Raw genomic sequence first — 16,370 nt, forward strand, 5'->3', positions numbered from 1 at the left:
TTCTTGCTATACTGACAACTGAAAAAGAACGAACCATGGTCGTCTTCCGCGTGAAGGTGACACTGAGGGGGGTTTCATGCGTTACGCTCGGTGGACTCTGATGACTGATTGGGGGGGGGGGGGGGGGGGTGCATTCGACACTGATGGGGTGCAATGCTGCTCTTTAGACTAGGCCGACTCCTTTGGGGGCCCGTTTTGCAACCCCGATACGATTGGGCGGAGATTCAGTATTGGTGCCAGAGGAAGTGCTAACAGCCAGTTTGTTCTTGCTTGTGTTGCTTCGATCACAATGTTACTATTTTGCTTGCTTGAAGCTGCTCAAAATTGGAGTGAAACAAATTGTGTTGATGGTCGAGGTTTCACAGGTGTTGCCTGCAATATAATTTTTCAGAACATAAGTGAACTGTTGTAATTTTGTCTTACAGAAACACTGAAGGACCTCCTTGAGGAGCTGAGGAGGAAGCACATCCCAGTGCCCCTGATTTTAAATGAGAACTTCGAGGTATGTATGCAGCTTGGTTGCACAGCTTTCTAGCATGAGTAAGGTAAATTTTAAGCCCTCGCACAGTAATTGTATGTATTCTTGGGTGTTTAAAATCAATAGTTCTTTTGCGAAATCCTCCAAGCGCCCCGGCCTGCGTGCGACAGTGATGGAAGTGCTGCGCCAAATTGCGCCAAATTGCGCCAAGGACGCAATCCTGCTACATGTAGCGCCAAATTGTCATTTTACCGAAGAATTTCGCCATGCCTGCGCCGAGATGAGATGTAGCAATAAAAAATAAAAATTGAAGTCTTATCGAAGCGCGTGGCGGTTCCGCGGTATTTTCCGCGCCGCAACTGTTACGCAAACCGAGACTGCGAGGGCGCATTATCATCATCATCATTGAAAGGAACAACGTTAGCAACATCTGAGACCAAAGCCGCAGAGGCTAAGCGAAAAACCATCCCACTGAGCAGCCTATTTAAAAAAAAAAAGGCCGAGCTTGTGGATGTTTTCAATGTTGGCCCGCCTAGGGTGCCTCAATGTCCTTCTGTTTAGGGTGATGCCAACCATTGTTATACCCGATGCCGACAGCACGCGCTCACGGGAAAAATACAAAGAAATCGACGTGGGACAAAATGTCGCCATAGCACAGTCAGCGCCACAAACGCGTGCAGGGGCACGCTCTTTCACGCGCTTCTGAACAAAAAATGAAAATAAAAGTGTGGGTCAAAATGGCCGGATGTCTCCACCCTAAGTACAGTGTTCTAGAGGGTGTAGTGGCAAGAGCGGCGCCCGCTTACAATGAAGCGCGTGAAGACGGTCGACGTAGATACCGCGAGTGGCGCTGGAGTTCTGTGCCCTAGGAGAATTAATGGCACGTGTGCGATGAACGAAGAAGACGACGAGGGAGACGCGGTACGCTTCTCCAAAATGTAGCACCGTAGAACTTCTTTCGCGGCTATTAAGCCTGCAGCCCAAGTGATAGCGTTGCTGAACGATCTGTCAGTACTGGGGGGGGGGGGGGGGGGGGGGGAGTCGATATTAATTAAATACTCTTCCTCAAAACACGCAAATATTTCAAGTAGAGGATAGCACACACTCTAGAGGCATTAGTCCAAAGGCTGAACTAGAATTTTTATGGTGTACCGCAGGAAATGCTATCAGCACGAGCCCCTTGCTCTGGGGCAGATCTCGGCGGCACAAGCTCTCGTGCAGTAAGGGCAGCTGTCAACGTTATGAGCTCGCGCTTCCAGCCTTCGCTGCGGTACAACATAAGGTGAAACGGAGTATACAGAACTACATTAGCAGTTGTTTCGCACCGGGAAAAGCTCCAGTCAAACCACAGTAGTAAGCGCCGAACAGCGCTGATGATGGGGCTGACGGGGCCGCGCTCCTAGGGCACAGAACAGCAGCGCCATGGTGTCGTCTACGCGCAAAATCTTCACAAAGCGGCCGCCGCTCTTGCCACTACAACCCCCTCTAGAACACTGTAACCCTAAGCAAAGCGCACATGAAGGCACCCTAGGCCCGCCCTGTCCCCTTGCGCTAGCTACCAGCGAAGTCAAAGCTAGCGCGAGCCCATTGCTCTGTGCATTCCTGACTCGTGCGTGGGCACGTGCAGTGTGGGCAGCGTTACGGGCTCCATGCGCGCGCTTGTAGCTTCGGCTGCGCTCACACCGAAGCTGAAACGAAGTATAGTTTAGTTGCACCAAACTCTGGATGTAGTGCTGGTCTGGTAAAGCCTCACCGTCCTTTTCAGAGCACAAAGCACTGCGCGACTTGCGCGACTGCGGTGTCTGCCCCGAGGGTGTCGCTTCTCTGCAGCGCGTCCGTGCATGCCAAGGAGCGCACTCAATGGGTTAACTCGCCGTGGTCCGATCGTGACTTCGCCAGCACATCGAAAATGAATCGGAATTTTTGAAGCGAATATCAGATACCGCAATATTTGAAGCTGCTGTCCGAAAGACAACTCTAATCTGAACTAGAACATTCCACAACAGTGAGGGTCGTTAGATGCTGCTGCAGATACCTTAAAAGAAGCGCAGGCTGATAAAACTAAATATACTGTACCATCAGAACACAGTGTGACATATTTAATTGTATTTTTTTTTATCTGACAAGCAGATAAACTTTATTTAAAAAAATGTTTTTCTTGTGTTTACTTTGTTGAATCTTCTATATCTTGTCTTAAAAAGGCGACAGGCGCTGTGTTCCAATAATAGAGATGGGCTTTATATATCAATGCAGCATTATTTCATTTTCAAGTAATATGCCAACATATGCCGGACCCTGCTCCAAAAGGGCCACTGCCTGCTCCAAAACAGCATTTTGCCTGCTACAAGGCCTGCTCCAAAAGGTCAAATGGCTCTTCCATCACTGGTGCGAGGAATTATGGGAGAGACTGTCCCTCGCCTGGCCGCTCTGCCTTGAGATCGCATTGCCTTGTCGCTTGCCTCCTCTGAATCCTCTGTTTTTCGATTCCATTACCTATTTTTATCCATTCCAGTGTATTTTTATTGCTTCTAATTGTTTCTATCCTCTTCTTCACGCATTATTTCTTGTATATATATAATATTTGTCTTTATTTTGCGTTGTTCGACGGGAGTGCCGACGGACAACACGCCGCTTCATGCGTCGTTCCTGGGGTGAGTACTACCGTTGCTACCGATTCTTATCGCGCTGTTAGCTGTTAATTTCGGTTCATTTGACCCGCGTGCAGTCAAGAGGAGCCGTTCATGAACACCCCGGCACATGTCATAGGGGTAGGCAGAGCTCTGAATCAACAATCGCGGCGCGAGAGCCCAATGTGCTGTGATTTAACCGCCCCCGCTCGCTCCGTTGACTCGCATTGTAGCGTATGCCTTTGAGTGCCGCTTACTTGAACAAGATACAGCACGCCGCTTTGTCGCCGCGAACCATTTTCTGAATGTTTGCGAAACTGAGGCATATGCAATGCTGCGGCGCCTGACAACTGCGTGCTGCGGCGCGATCCCTTCGCAAGCGCCGACGGCTCAATGCCGCGGCTTGAATGCGCCTATGGCACACCTTCGTAATCTATCTGCTAAGCGGTTGTCCGTTGCCAACGCCCTTTTTCAAGTGCAGAGATGTGTTGTCGCAAATCATTTGTTCGAATGCCTGCAAAGCCGTAACACTGTTCGTCATATCCAACGCTTCGGTGCCTGACAACTGCACGCAGCAGCGCGAGCCTTTAGCAAGCACCGACGGTTCAACGTCGTGACTTCTATGCACCTTTGGCATGCATTCACGATCAGTCTGCTTGGCGGTTGATCAGTCTGCTTGGAGGCTCAATGTCGCGGAAGCGGCGACATTGAGCCGTCGGCATTTGTGAAGGAATTGCGCCGCAGCGTTGCATATACCTCAGCTTCGCAAACATTGGGACAAATGGTTTACGGCAACAAAGCGGCGTGCTGTATCTTGGTCAAGTAAGCGGCACGCAAGGGCATACGCTACAGTGCGAGTCAACGGAGCAAGCGCGGGCGGCCTAATCACAGCGCACTCGGTTTTTGCGTCGCGATTGTTGATTCAGAGCTCTGCCTACCCCTATGACATGTGCGAGGGTGTTCATGAACGGCTCCTCTTGACTGCACGCGGGTCAAATGAACCGAAATTAACAGCTAACAGCGCGATAAGAATCGGTAGCAACGGTAGTACTCACCCCAGGAACGACGCATGAAGCGGCGTGTTGTCCGTCGGCGCTCCCGTCGAACAACGCAAAATAAAGACAAATATTATATATCTACAAGAAATAACGCGTGAAGAAGAGGATAGAAACAATTAGAAGCAATGAAAATACACTGGAATGGATAAAAATAGGTAATGGAATCGAAAAACAGAGGATTCAGAGGAGGCAAGCAACAAGGCAACGTGATCTCAAGGCAGAGCGGCCAGGCGAGGGACAGTCCCTACCACAATTCCTCGTGCGCGGGCCGGGGCGCTTCGGGGATTTCGCAAAAGGGCTATTGCGCCATATCACGGGACTGGCCAAAGCCTGCACTCGTCAGGCACTGCCATTGTTTCTGGTTGATGGCAGTGCGGCTTCCCTCATGTCGCCCATGTTTTTATTTATATTAGGGGTCTTGATAATTGTTTGTTATGCACCACAAATAAAATAAGGAGTCTGATTATTCATTGTGAACAGTTATAATAGATATAAAAAACGCGGGACATTGCAGTTGGTTTCTTTTTGGCTTCACCCCTTCAACTGGAAGCCAAATGGCCATGTAACACCATCTCAATTCAGTTTGGTCGTACCACAGTTAGTGGCCGCTAACTGCCGTTTGCCCAAACAAGGTTAAAACAGCCTGTGTCACTCAGGTATGGCACACATTCAAACACAGACACCACTACCTGCTGCCTAGAAGGTTACACTGGGTACCAGATATGGCTCCGATGCCTCTATTTGGCCAGCTAATCATCTTTGTCATTTTTTTATTTTTCAGGTGGACAATGCACCTGTTTTGAAAGAAAGAATGACAAAGCGAAAGCTTCCAAAAGGCTCTAGTGACAATACGGAGCCTGCGAGCAGTGGAGTGACGGCTGAAGAGTATGCCAGAGTTGTACAAAAACTGCAAGCGAAAAAACAAAGGATCTGCCACCTGGAGCTCGAGCTCGACATAGAAAGAGGCATTTCACGGCGTCTTCAAGAACAACTACTGGATCTCTTAGGTAAGCTTTTAAACACATTTGGAAGAGAAGCTTCTGGGCACTGCTAATTTTGGTCATGCTGCTACTGCTTAGGATGAGGCGTGCTTTTGCCATGTAGTGGCGTGCGATTGTCTCCCTGTTGACACAATGGTAGTGCTGGGTCAGACAAAATCTTTTGCATTATGGGGAGGTTACCATATGTTCAGGTGTTTTAGGGGTCCAATGCTTGAGAGGTTTGTGCAGAGGTGGCAACCACGTGAAATGGCAAGATGGCAACCATGCAAAAACCCAATCACGGCCTTTTACACTCTGGGGAAGAAAATGGAATGGCGTGAAGCCAGCGGAATGGCAAGCCAGTGAAGCGGCCAGGTTTGACCAAGTAGGCTTTGAGCACGCATGTGAAAAAATGTGTGTGGGCTGGCCAACATTTACATTTGTATCATTTTGAAACAGGTAGCAGATGTAATGGGAAATTTTAAAATCAATTATTCAGTTGAATTGATCCTTTACTTCAAAGTAAGCTAGCAACAAAAATGTACCACTTTCTCAGCGCTGACTATCAACTCTGTGTTGCAAGTTGTCTTCTTTCTCTGTGTTGTTTACACATCTACCAAACTTTGTTCTTCTTCGTTGCTGTTGCACAAAAAATGTGCTCGTAAAGAGAGGAGCAAAACAAGGCGACCAGCTGCATAGAATGAATTACTTCGACTAACACATTTTTCACCTATTTTCACAATTGTTTCAATTTCTCGTGTGAACTGGTAAAAGTGCTTGCCTATTACAATACATTTCTTTTAAGTCTGCTGAGCGTCTGCAGCCCTGCCAATGTATGCCTAGATACGCCTTTCACCACCTCCTCACGCGACAAACTATTGAAGCGGACACAATTGGGGTTCAAGCTAGATGAACAATGTGTTAGCAACCCTTCTATAACATACTGTATTTACTCGTAAAATGAACACACTGCCCCCCCCCCCCCCCAAAAAAAAAAAAAAAGATATCTGGGTTTATCACGCGGGGTAAAATGTTTGCTTTTACAAACTTTGTGAGAATGTCTTCTTAGGTGCCAATATAACATGGAAGGGTACTGTGGCACGTCTCCACTGATGGATGCACATCCACGACTGGTTGTGGGCGTGCAACAGTAATCATGCTCTATAAATTGCAATCCTTTTTTAGGGCGTTTTCGGCGTGCCTTTTGCCGAAGGAAAAGTACCCTACGAAGCTCACGCCGCACTGAGAGCGACGCGATTGTTCTTACCTAACCACTTGCATGATTTCACTGTCCGAAAGCGGACCGCAGACGAACACGAGTTAGTTGACATCAATGCATCCGGTGGGCGAAACATGTCCGAAGCTGGGCGATTCCTCGACCCCAGTTTTATTGGGTGTGCTCGCTACTCAGTTTCACTGTTCATCACTTCCGTTACTATGCACTTGCAGCCATGAGAGCGTATATTGCTATGCTTGGCTTAGTTTGGCCTGGCCACTTGGCGGTGAAAGAAAATTGGCTTGGTGGGCTTGGTGGCTAGCTGAGTTGGGCGCAGTTTGAGACTGGAGGTGTGTTTATTTTGCGAGGGGGGGGGGGGGGGTGTAATCTAAGAAAGAGTTGTACTTGGCAAAAAATAAAAAAGAAAGTTTGGTCGATGTGTACACAACATAGAGGAAGAAGACGAAATTCAACACAATGCTGATAGCACCGAGTGATTGGTACATTTTTGTTGTGTGCCTGCCTGCATGTGTGTGTCTTGAGTGGAACATACTTGTGTGTGTTGTAAATTAAAATAGTTTTCTAAGATTGCAGAAATTGTTTTCTAGCGAGAAACAAACCACTGGCTGGGTTTTAGGATTTAATAATATTTGGTTTACTAAACAAAGTTGTATTACTGTTATGAGCTGGCAAAATTGGGCTAGTCTACTACCAGCCCAGTTGGTAGCACACAAAATGGCCAGTCTCAGCTGAGACTGGGTGAGAGACAGAGTATTGCCAAGGCTAGTTCATCAGTGAAGTGGAACTCTACTTTGAAACTCAAGCACTCATCCTCTCCACTTTTCATTGGCTTTTTTTCACCTAGTTTCAGCTGGGACACCAGTTGTAGTAACAGGATGTTTAGCAACCGGGAATTGTCAGGGAAAATCAGGGATATTGTCAAAAAGTGAGCCCAGTCAGGGAAAATGAGCCGGAGATGCCATCGAGTGCCCTCAGGAAAGACTTGAGAACTTAGGGGCAGAAAAATTGCCAATAAATTTTGCTTAGAGTGGAGTGCGGGCTCTGCTCACCCAATGTAGCGTGTGCTACCCGATGCAAAGGGAACAGCCGATAAATCTAGTCCAAGCCTTGGATTGGGTTGGATTGAGGCACCACAGTAGGCTAGATCCAGTTAGAGCTACTAGAATTAGCAACAAATGGAAAAGCCGTAGACTCTAATCTGGTATCCTACATTCTGGCGGCTATACTGCCATTTGGTTATTGACGTGTGTGGCTGGGCGTCGTGTTTGCATAGTGTTTCTGGAAGTGGCCTTTTTACTGACGATGTCGGTGGCAAGGAAGTGCTGGTTTAATCCGAACTGGACGAACCCGAACCTTTCGGAATATGCAAGTTGGATTAAGCCCTTGAAAAATGATCCTCACAGTGTTCAATGCCTTGTGTTGTAATGGTCTTATATATTTAACCGCCTCTACAGTGGTCAGGGAATTTCACCTGAAATCGTCAGGGAATTTCAAAATGATAATTTGCTAGACACCCTGGGTAAGCCTACCTGATGTCCCGAGAAAATAATAAATGCGTGGAGAGTGCACATTGCTTCTGAGGCTTAATGTGCTTTTGAGACATCAATATAATGCCCACAAACTCCTTGAGTGAATAAATTTCTTAACATGTCCCCCCTAAAAATGGCAAGTTTAAGCTATTATGCTGCAGAGGACGTCTCCAGATGCATTTAAACAAGGTTATATCAGATTTTGCGTGCCATCTACCGGAAAACAAGCTTGCACATGTTTACTTTAGTTGCGTACGCTCAGTCTGCTAGAAACATGTTTCGCATGGGGTGGGGAACAGGTTTGTTCTCCTGGGTGCTATTTGAGCTGCTGACAATTAGTGCATTGTATACAATTTCAGAGAAGAATCAAGGAGGTGCAGTGGACACACAAACTGAACCAACTGCCGTTGCCCCAGCTGCAGCAGTTGTCCCCACAGCTGGACAAGCTGCTGCAGCACGACTGCCGGCCGCAGTGCTGCCACCTGCACGACTGCCGGGTGCAGTGCTACTGCCTGGTGTACCAGCACAACTACCTGCCGCAGTGCTGCCACCTGCTGCGGCACCGCCTGCTGTAGCCCCGCCAGCTGCTGCGGCACCGCCTGCTGTAGCATCGCCAGCTGCTGCGACACTGCCACAGCCTGCTGCAGCTGCTGGGGCTCCAGCAGCTCTGCCAGCTGCCGTGGCTCCAGGAATGGGGCTTGTTCACGGCCCACCAGAAGCCCCTTCCCCTTCCCATGGATTCTTGGGCCTCTTCGCAGAGGTAGATGATGAGGTAAGTGTTGAAGCAGTTATGCCGCCTGTAGGTGCAAACCATGATGCATAGCGCAAGTTTGTCTGCTTCTTTTAATAAACAAATATGTATTGTCCATTTTCAACACAGACCAGCCCACGAAAGCATGGGTATGCTTGTTACGCCACAACCCCTGCAAAGCATGGGTATGCTTTGCAGGGGTTGTGGTGACATCAGAATGCCAAGCTCCGATTGGCTCTCATCTGAAGGATAGTGGGTAGACCTCAAGGCAGCTGCTTTGATGTCTACCCACTATCCATTAATCAGAGCTCCGCGTTTTGACGTCACCACAACCCTCGTAAAAGAAGCAGACAAACTTGCGCTCCACAATAAAGGAAGCGGGGTAGAAGTGCTGCGCCATGGTGCGCCAATCCACTTTAGCTGTGCCAACCTGCTCCCAAGCGCACATGTTGCGCCAAAACTGACCAAAACATTTTTTTTCTTGTTAAAGTTGTTGGAGTTCTTTTTTTTATTGGCCACAGTAGTTTATCGTGTTATGCTTGTTTAGGTGATTCTGAACCAATAGGGACTTTTAGCAAATCGATACCGTGACCGTGAGGCAAGCGCTTGAAATCATGCTTCAAAGGCTCTGGTAATGCGGAACACGGTGAAGGTTTGCTAAAAGTCCGTATTGTTATGAAACCACCATACCAATGTTGTTGTGTCAGCGGAGTGTAGGTCTGATCTCCGAAAATGCAACATGCGTAGGTCGCTTTGTCAGAGTACTCATCGGTACTCTGACAGTCAACGAAACGACACCTCGAAGCCTCGTTTCGTCGTCATTCCTTACTTTACTTCTTCCTTTCTTCGCTTTTTCTTTTTTCACAGTGGCGTTGAGCATGGTTGCGTGTATTCGAAATACCACACACATGCATTAAATTGCATATACCGTAAAGTCTCGTACAAACGCCCAACCCCGAGAAATCACATAACTCGTTTTTTTAATCAACTCTACTGCGTGATCTGCGGTATCGGTGCGCGATAAACGTGCCCGCCACGGGTTTTCTTGTGCTTATCGTATTGTGACATGCGACTCTACAGTATCCTCAATATGTGGGGTATCTTTTTCCATGACATGCATATTCCTAATTCGTTCCCGCATTTTTTTTGCCTGAGATTTTTGTGTGCGATATTGGTTACCGTGACATTTGAGTTTCTAGTGGCCGGGTTCTTGTATGTATATCGCACCGTGAAGCGCGAATGCGTTGCATCTGCATTCTGCTGTGGTACCCGTGGTAGGGGAGTTTATAGCGAATTCCCACATACTTTCGCAGGCGCGAGTTCGCCATGTCTGCTATATGTATCATTAATGCAAAGACAGTGAGTGCGCAGGCGAGCTGGTGATAGTTTATCATGATGTTTATTTGGGTCGGCGTTTTTACAGCGCCTCATCATGGTATATAAACATACATAAGGGCCTGCTGGCATATGTTCACCTATCATCTAATTTCTGGCAAAAGCGACAAGTACTATACAAAAATTGAACAAACATTTGGCATAATATTTTCTTTTCTTTTTTGCATGTTTGGGGTGTGTGCTTTTGCTGTGACCGCTTCCATGCTTCTCATTCGTGTCGCAAACGTAACATATAGAAACAATAATTGATTGACTCGATGGTCTGTAGATTTTTTGTTATAAATGATATTTATGGCGAATACAGTCGCTGGCACAGAAACAGCAAGCTGGTGAGAGGACGAGAAGGTGGGAACATCCCGTTGAGCGAAGCAAATTTTAAACCGTTGTGCTAGAACGCATCCAAGCAATTGACTTGTGAGGAAAACCTTCCATTTTATGGTCTTACTTGCCACTTTTGTTGGTCACTTTTTCTTTATAAAACTCCTAAGCAAGTGTTTTTTTTTAAGTCTGTTATTTTTTTTCTAGTGAGGTTACAGTAAGCATTTCTGTATGAGCAAGGGTGGTATCGGTGGCATCGTGAAGGTTTCAATATTTTGCATTTATACTTTTATCAGATAGAGCAGATTGGTACTCTGTTTAGTATTGGAATAGTTTTGTTTGAAACAGGGACTGAGAAAATTTGTATTTTCTACTAACAAATAGTGTAGTCAATATTGGACTTTCTTCATCTTGAAATTGTTTTGTTTTCAACTTATTTTACATGCAATTTAGGTTGTTAATTATGCACACTGTTTTGTTTTTATGAGGTTTAAGTTGTGCTTCTTTTGTTGACTATGCCTTCTATTGGAAATCCGTGAGAGGAACTAGCCTGGTTACCAGGACAGTTCTCAATAGCTGCTCAATAGTTAAATTAAGATCTCTCTTTGGCAAGATTTGTTAGGAATTCAATCATTAAAAGTTGGCGAACTAAAATTAAACTTTACCAGGATGGATTTGTGGTAGATTACTTCAGAAATATAAATGTGCCTGCCGGGCTCTTATGCCGTCCGCTACCAAGAAGGCAGACAGGGTCTGTCATTGACTAGGTATTTGTAATATCAATTCAGCACCTAAATGTGTGCAACAGTGAAGGGGTAGATCTTCAATCCTGTTTATTCAGCATTCAATAAATGCGAGGCCCGCTCAAGTTACTGCATTTTATTTATATATTTGTGGATTATGCAAGTTGGCAGACCTACGTTCTGCAATCCCAGTGAGTCATGTGAGACAGAAGAACAGGAAAGGACACAGGGGACGAGCTCTGAGAACTGATGTATGTATGAGCCAATGTAGAGTATTTTTCTGAGTAATATACTGCAGTTGGTAGTCAACATAACACTCATCCTGCATTACCCCTTGCTCTTCTGTCTCGCATGTCACACTGTTTTTGCTATTAGTACTGTATTAGGATATTGTGAAGCATATAAAAAAAGCTGTGCAAGCTAGGAAAAAGAAATGTTGTGGGTGTTTGCGCTTGCTGAATAAGGAACTTCCACATGTTCTGACAATGGCAGTAGTGACAGATCTTTCAACACATTACTGAAGCTATCATAGTCCCTGCAGTCCACGGCACATTTTCATGAGTTAGGGAGCCATCAGCTGTTGCAGCATGTATCGAAAGCCATGTGCTCTGCCGTTTGAATTTTATTTGGACCCAATAGTACGGAGCGTTAAATTGGGCATATTAAACACGGCCAGCTTGCATTATGTTTGCTGCAATTGCAACATTGGAGCAGCTCCATGCATTTTATTAGCCCATTACCAGCAAGAGTATTTTTGTATTGTGGCCATTATAACTGCTTGTGTAGAATAACACAATTGTTATTCATACTTTCAGACCCACCTTGGTCACGGGATCATGGTCGCCACAAGCAAACTGAAGTACATCTTGGGTGCCCGGGGGGACTCGATGTTTTGCAAAGAAGCAACGAAGGTTGTTTTTGGCGCTGCAAACTTGCAGCGCCGAAGTGTGACTGGACAGGCATGTAGGCGGCTCAAGGGGTCAGTTGCGAAGCGAGCGCTGACCCCGAATAAGCTGGCGGCCGTGGGCAGTAAGTGCTTTTCCTCTACTCCCAACACACCAAACTCTGCCACTTATTTGCAGGCATTTCTATGACATGGCTCATGGTTGACCACTGCTAAAACTTGGTCTCAATAGTTATTTTATGAACATCAATCTTTCATTAGTTTTCATCGAAAAAACTAGAATCGCTAATCTCAACTGATAATTTTCCTAGGATATACCGTATTCGTCGGAGAAATATATTGGGCTTTAAATGCACGGAACAAGTTGTTTTTTGACACACCATGCTACAATTTACTACAGAGGTGCCCTTAGATCCTTTATTTATTACTTGAAAGTAGGAACTCATGAGGGAATCCCTGCTAATTCTTTTTACTCGTAATCATTAAATTGTTTTCCATGCACTTGTAGTGCTTGTTCCGAGTGAAAGACGTATGAAATGGAATTAAAATTAGATTGAATATTGGAGTCTTTGACTGATTTTTTGGACTTCGCAGGGACTGAAAAAACGTCCGAATAAAAGAGCAGTCTGAAAAATCAGCAGATTAAAAAACTTTTCTTTATTACGTCTAAGCGGGCCTATAAAAGCTGTAAATAGTTCCTTGCTTCAGGTTACGCCTTCGCGCCCTGTTTTAGGTTTCGCCTCCGTTTGCTTTCGAGAACTTTCTGTTAGTTTGAGAATCGCTGCCTTCTTTTCTAGCGCTATGGTCGAGTACTTTCTGCGCTTCTTATGCCCGTGTCCCACTGGAGCGACAAACCGAAACAAATGACAGCGACAAGCCTCAAACCAGTCTTTCACGATTTGAGATGCTTTGTGTAATAAAGGAGGCTATGCTCAAACACTAGCATCACGCACGCGAGCGTATCTTTGGCGGGCTTCCAACCGCTAGTGCTTACTTCACGAGCATCGAACGACTAAACGCCTGCCAAAGGTACCATCGCGAGCATGCTGCATGGGTTTGAGGCTTGTCGCTGTCTTTTGTTTCTGTCTGTCGCTCTAGTGGGACATAGGAATCAGCGACACATGGCGGCGACGGAGGAACAGATGGGGCCATGATGTCCAAGCCAGCGTAGTTCGAAAACACAATTCACCGAGACAAGATCGAGATGGGAGGCACAAGTCCATGACTGCAATGACGAATGAACAGAGCAAAATGGAAACAATAATGATGATGATAGTGACGTGCAGCTGAAGAGAAAAAAGCCGTACAGCGTCACCTAGCAGTAGGACTTAGCAGTATTTAAGTAGCGCTGCCAAACCAAGCCAATCCATGTGCAGCCAACATAGAATCCAAAATGGCTGCTTCTCGGTGGTGTTTCCCACTGAACGCTCGCGACAATTTTCTCAGAGAAATCAAACTTTCAAACTTCAAGCTGTCTGAAACATTGGTTGTGCATATGCACTTTTATATCGGGTAGGCCACGATTTGTTTGCTGTGCCACCTATAACCCCCCCCCCCCCCAAAAAAAAAAAAAAAACGAATGACAACTAGTATATTAATTGTTACGTTTTCCTGAAACATATATCTCTTTAGCAGTGTTTCCTCCAAAAGAATTTGCTTGGTTCTGCAGTAGTTCAAACACTTAACATGTCGTAACTGTTGGGTCGGTTGAACCTGGTACATGTAACTGATTGCCTTGTCATACCCATTTTCAGATGCCTTCCAGCTGTACATCACGCAGACATCCTCGGATAAGTCACCGAAGAAGAGGAGGGTTCTCATGAACAAATACATCGGCGAGCAACTGCACGATATTAATAGAAAACTTGAGTTTTGAGGAACCTTCGATCTAGGGTATCTAAAGTATTCAATATATATATGTCAACTCACCTGCTTTGGAGTCATTCTTTCTAGAGTGCTTTTTTTGCATGCTGGGGGCCTCGAGCAACACTGCCTAGATAATAAGTGTCTGCATCACCTCCTCTTCCTTAATGAAATGTCATCACAGTCGGATTATGCTGACACGATGACTGGGCCCGAGTCCCACCCTCGACGCGCTGATTGAACACAAGTGTAACCCAAACACTGTCACAGCACTCATACCCAATCTCGCTGTGAGGATGGTATGAAAGTGGTCTGGGGGACTTGCCTATCTAGGTGGTACTGTCTCGGGATGCTAACCTTTTGTGAACAGGAATTGCATGGCACCCGTATCTGCTGGTTTACGTAGGTCGACCTGTGTCTATAGTCGGGTTGACCTGTGTCTACAGTCAGGTCGACCCGTGTCGTAGGTCGGGTTGACCCGTGTCTACAGTCAGGTCGACCAGTGTCTACGGTCAGGTCAACCCGTGTCTACGGTCGGGTCGACCCGTGTCTACGCTCGGGTCGACCCGCGTCTACGGTCGGGTCGACCCGTGTCTACGGTCGGGTCAACCCAACCACAGACAGCATGCTTCAGTCGGGTCGACCCGACCCGACTGAATACGGGACCTGTATGTCCATAACACCATATGACCCAAACGGGTAGGACCCGTACTAAAAGTATACGGTTTTTTTTCAGAAGGGAAACCTAGACTAGACAATGACAAGCGATTTTGAACTAATTTATTTAATCTCTAAGGATATGCTATAGATAACAAAAAAATCGATTTGTGTCGAAGCAGAATAAAGATTCAGGGACTTTTCATGATCGCGTTTTATCGAAAAGCCTCTATTATTCTGCGCTCACTAGCGTGTTGCTTCGCCAAGGGTGACTCTCTACACGATAATTTTGCAGATGGCTTCCTGGTCGGCCACTTCTCGCTTGCCGAGGGATCATTGTTGTCATGCCTAATATCATATCAAACACAGGGTTTTACATTTGTAAGCATCGATCGAACACTGCTGCTTTATCTACGCCTAAAGCAAGCTCAAGTTTATCAGCAGTTATAACATCATCTCCGAACACTTGGGGCCAACACCCGAAGACGGCAATTCTACATGTTTTTGTAATTCACACTTCGAAAGCCTGGAATCCTGATAAAAGCTATGCGTTCACCCCTTTGATAACGGAGTGGTTTGGTCCCAATAGCCCGGCTCCCAAAACACGGCAACGCTCGACGGCCCGCGTGCGGGATTTTCGCTGATCCGGTCGGCGTTCGGCCGGGGGAGCTCATATGGCCGGCGACTATACTACGAAATTAACAGTTCAATAAATAGTCTGTTATAGGAGAGGAACATTACAGTTGAACAGAACATAACGCTTGAATCAATCAAGAATTTCAAATAAAGCACGCACGTAAAAAAAGCTTGACGAGTAAAGAAAATTACTGGCACTCCACTTCCAGCTAACAAACCGAATTTGGGGAAATAAGGGTTAACCAACGCTTCTGTGGTATTCAGCTTTAGATATACTGGGAGGTAAACATCTTGCGACACGAAGACACCCATATTTTAACAGGAAAAATAAAATAAAAATGACTTCGAACATAAAAGAATAACCAATCAGAACGTCCCTAACAATCTATATGAATAAAAAAAAATACTTACAATTAGGGCTGTATAAGGCCCGTCGGGCCGATCTCTTTGGGTTACAGGCTGGACTCGTCGAATATTCCTGTCACAGAGTTCGACGCAGTCCAAACTCATCGGATCATGACAAAGCGTACATTGCGTAGCAAGAACACATGTCCCCGATGGTCAAGAGGTCCTCTCTTTGTCACTCACATGGAAGGAAGGGTGGTTCGTTGCGTCTTCGGTACGTCGAAGGTAGTAGTGACATGTATGCACACTACAAAGGAAGGTCACAGGTGTGTAGGGGCTGCCGAGAGTATATCCATGGTTTGGACTAGAGCCACTAAATGAGCTGCGTCTAGAGTTTCGGCACTCCGTTCGCTGACAATGAAGCTGATGTAATACAGCCTTGCTTTGTCGCGAACTGTTTAAACATTTGTGGAGGACAAAAACGCGTTTTTTGTGATTTCAAATAAAGCTTCACATAACTGCCAACCATGATTTTAAGCCACAATACGGCCAATGGGGTGGTTATCATCTGAGCCCGTTCTCGTTTCGACGTTCTCACTTGGCCCTTCTCAAAACAACCATTCTCAAAAAGATCTTCTCGCTTTGACCCGTCGTATTTGGCCCTTTCCCGTTTTGTCTTTCGCATTTCAACCCTCCTGATTAGGGCCCGTTCTCGTTTCGCCCTTCTCACCTAGCCTTTTTCAAAACAGCCATTCTCAAAAATATCTCGCTTTGACCCGTCGCACTTGACTCTTTCTATACCAAAATCGTTTTTTAGGGTAATATTAATACATCGATATACTTTGTGTG

At 46.1% G+C, this 16,370-nt stretch overlaps 1 protein-coding gene across 1 annotated transcript; it reads left to right on the top strand.

The window, feature by feature from the left end:
• Positions 1 to 8,416: 8,416 nt before the first annotated feature.
• On the top strand, positions 8,417 to 13,939 carry LOC120837621. The gene is made up of 3 exons (XM_040207127.2): positions 8,417 to 8,681; positions 11,932 to 12,145; positions 13,775 to 13,939. The coding sequence occupies exons 1-3, from the start codon at positions 8,601 to 8,603 to the stop codon at positions 13,894 to 13,896; spliced, it is 417 nt and encodes a 138-aa protein (XP_040063061.2). The 5' UTR covers positions 8,417 to 8,600; the 3' UTR covers positions 13,897 to 13,939.
• The last annotated feature ends 2,431 nt before the right edge of the window (positions 13,940 to 16,370 follow it).

This window comes from Ixodes scapularis, unplaced genomic scaffold, assembly GCF_016920785.2.
Source record: "Ixodes scapularis isolate PalLabHiFi unplaced genomic scaffold, ASM1692078v2 PGA_scaffold1__304_contigs__length_218370807, whole genome shotgun sequence".
NCBI lineage: Eukaryota > Metazoa > Arthropoda > Arachnida > Ixodida > Ixodidae > Ixodes > Ixodes scapularis.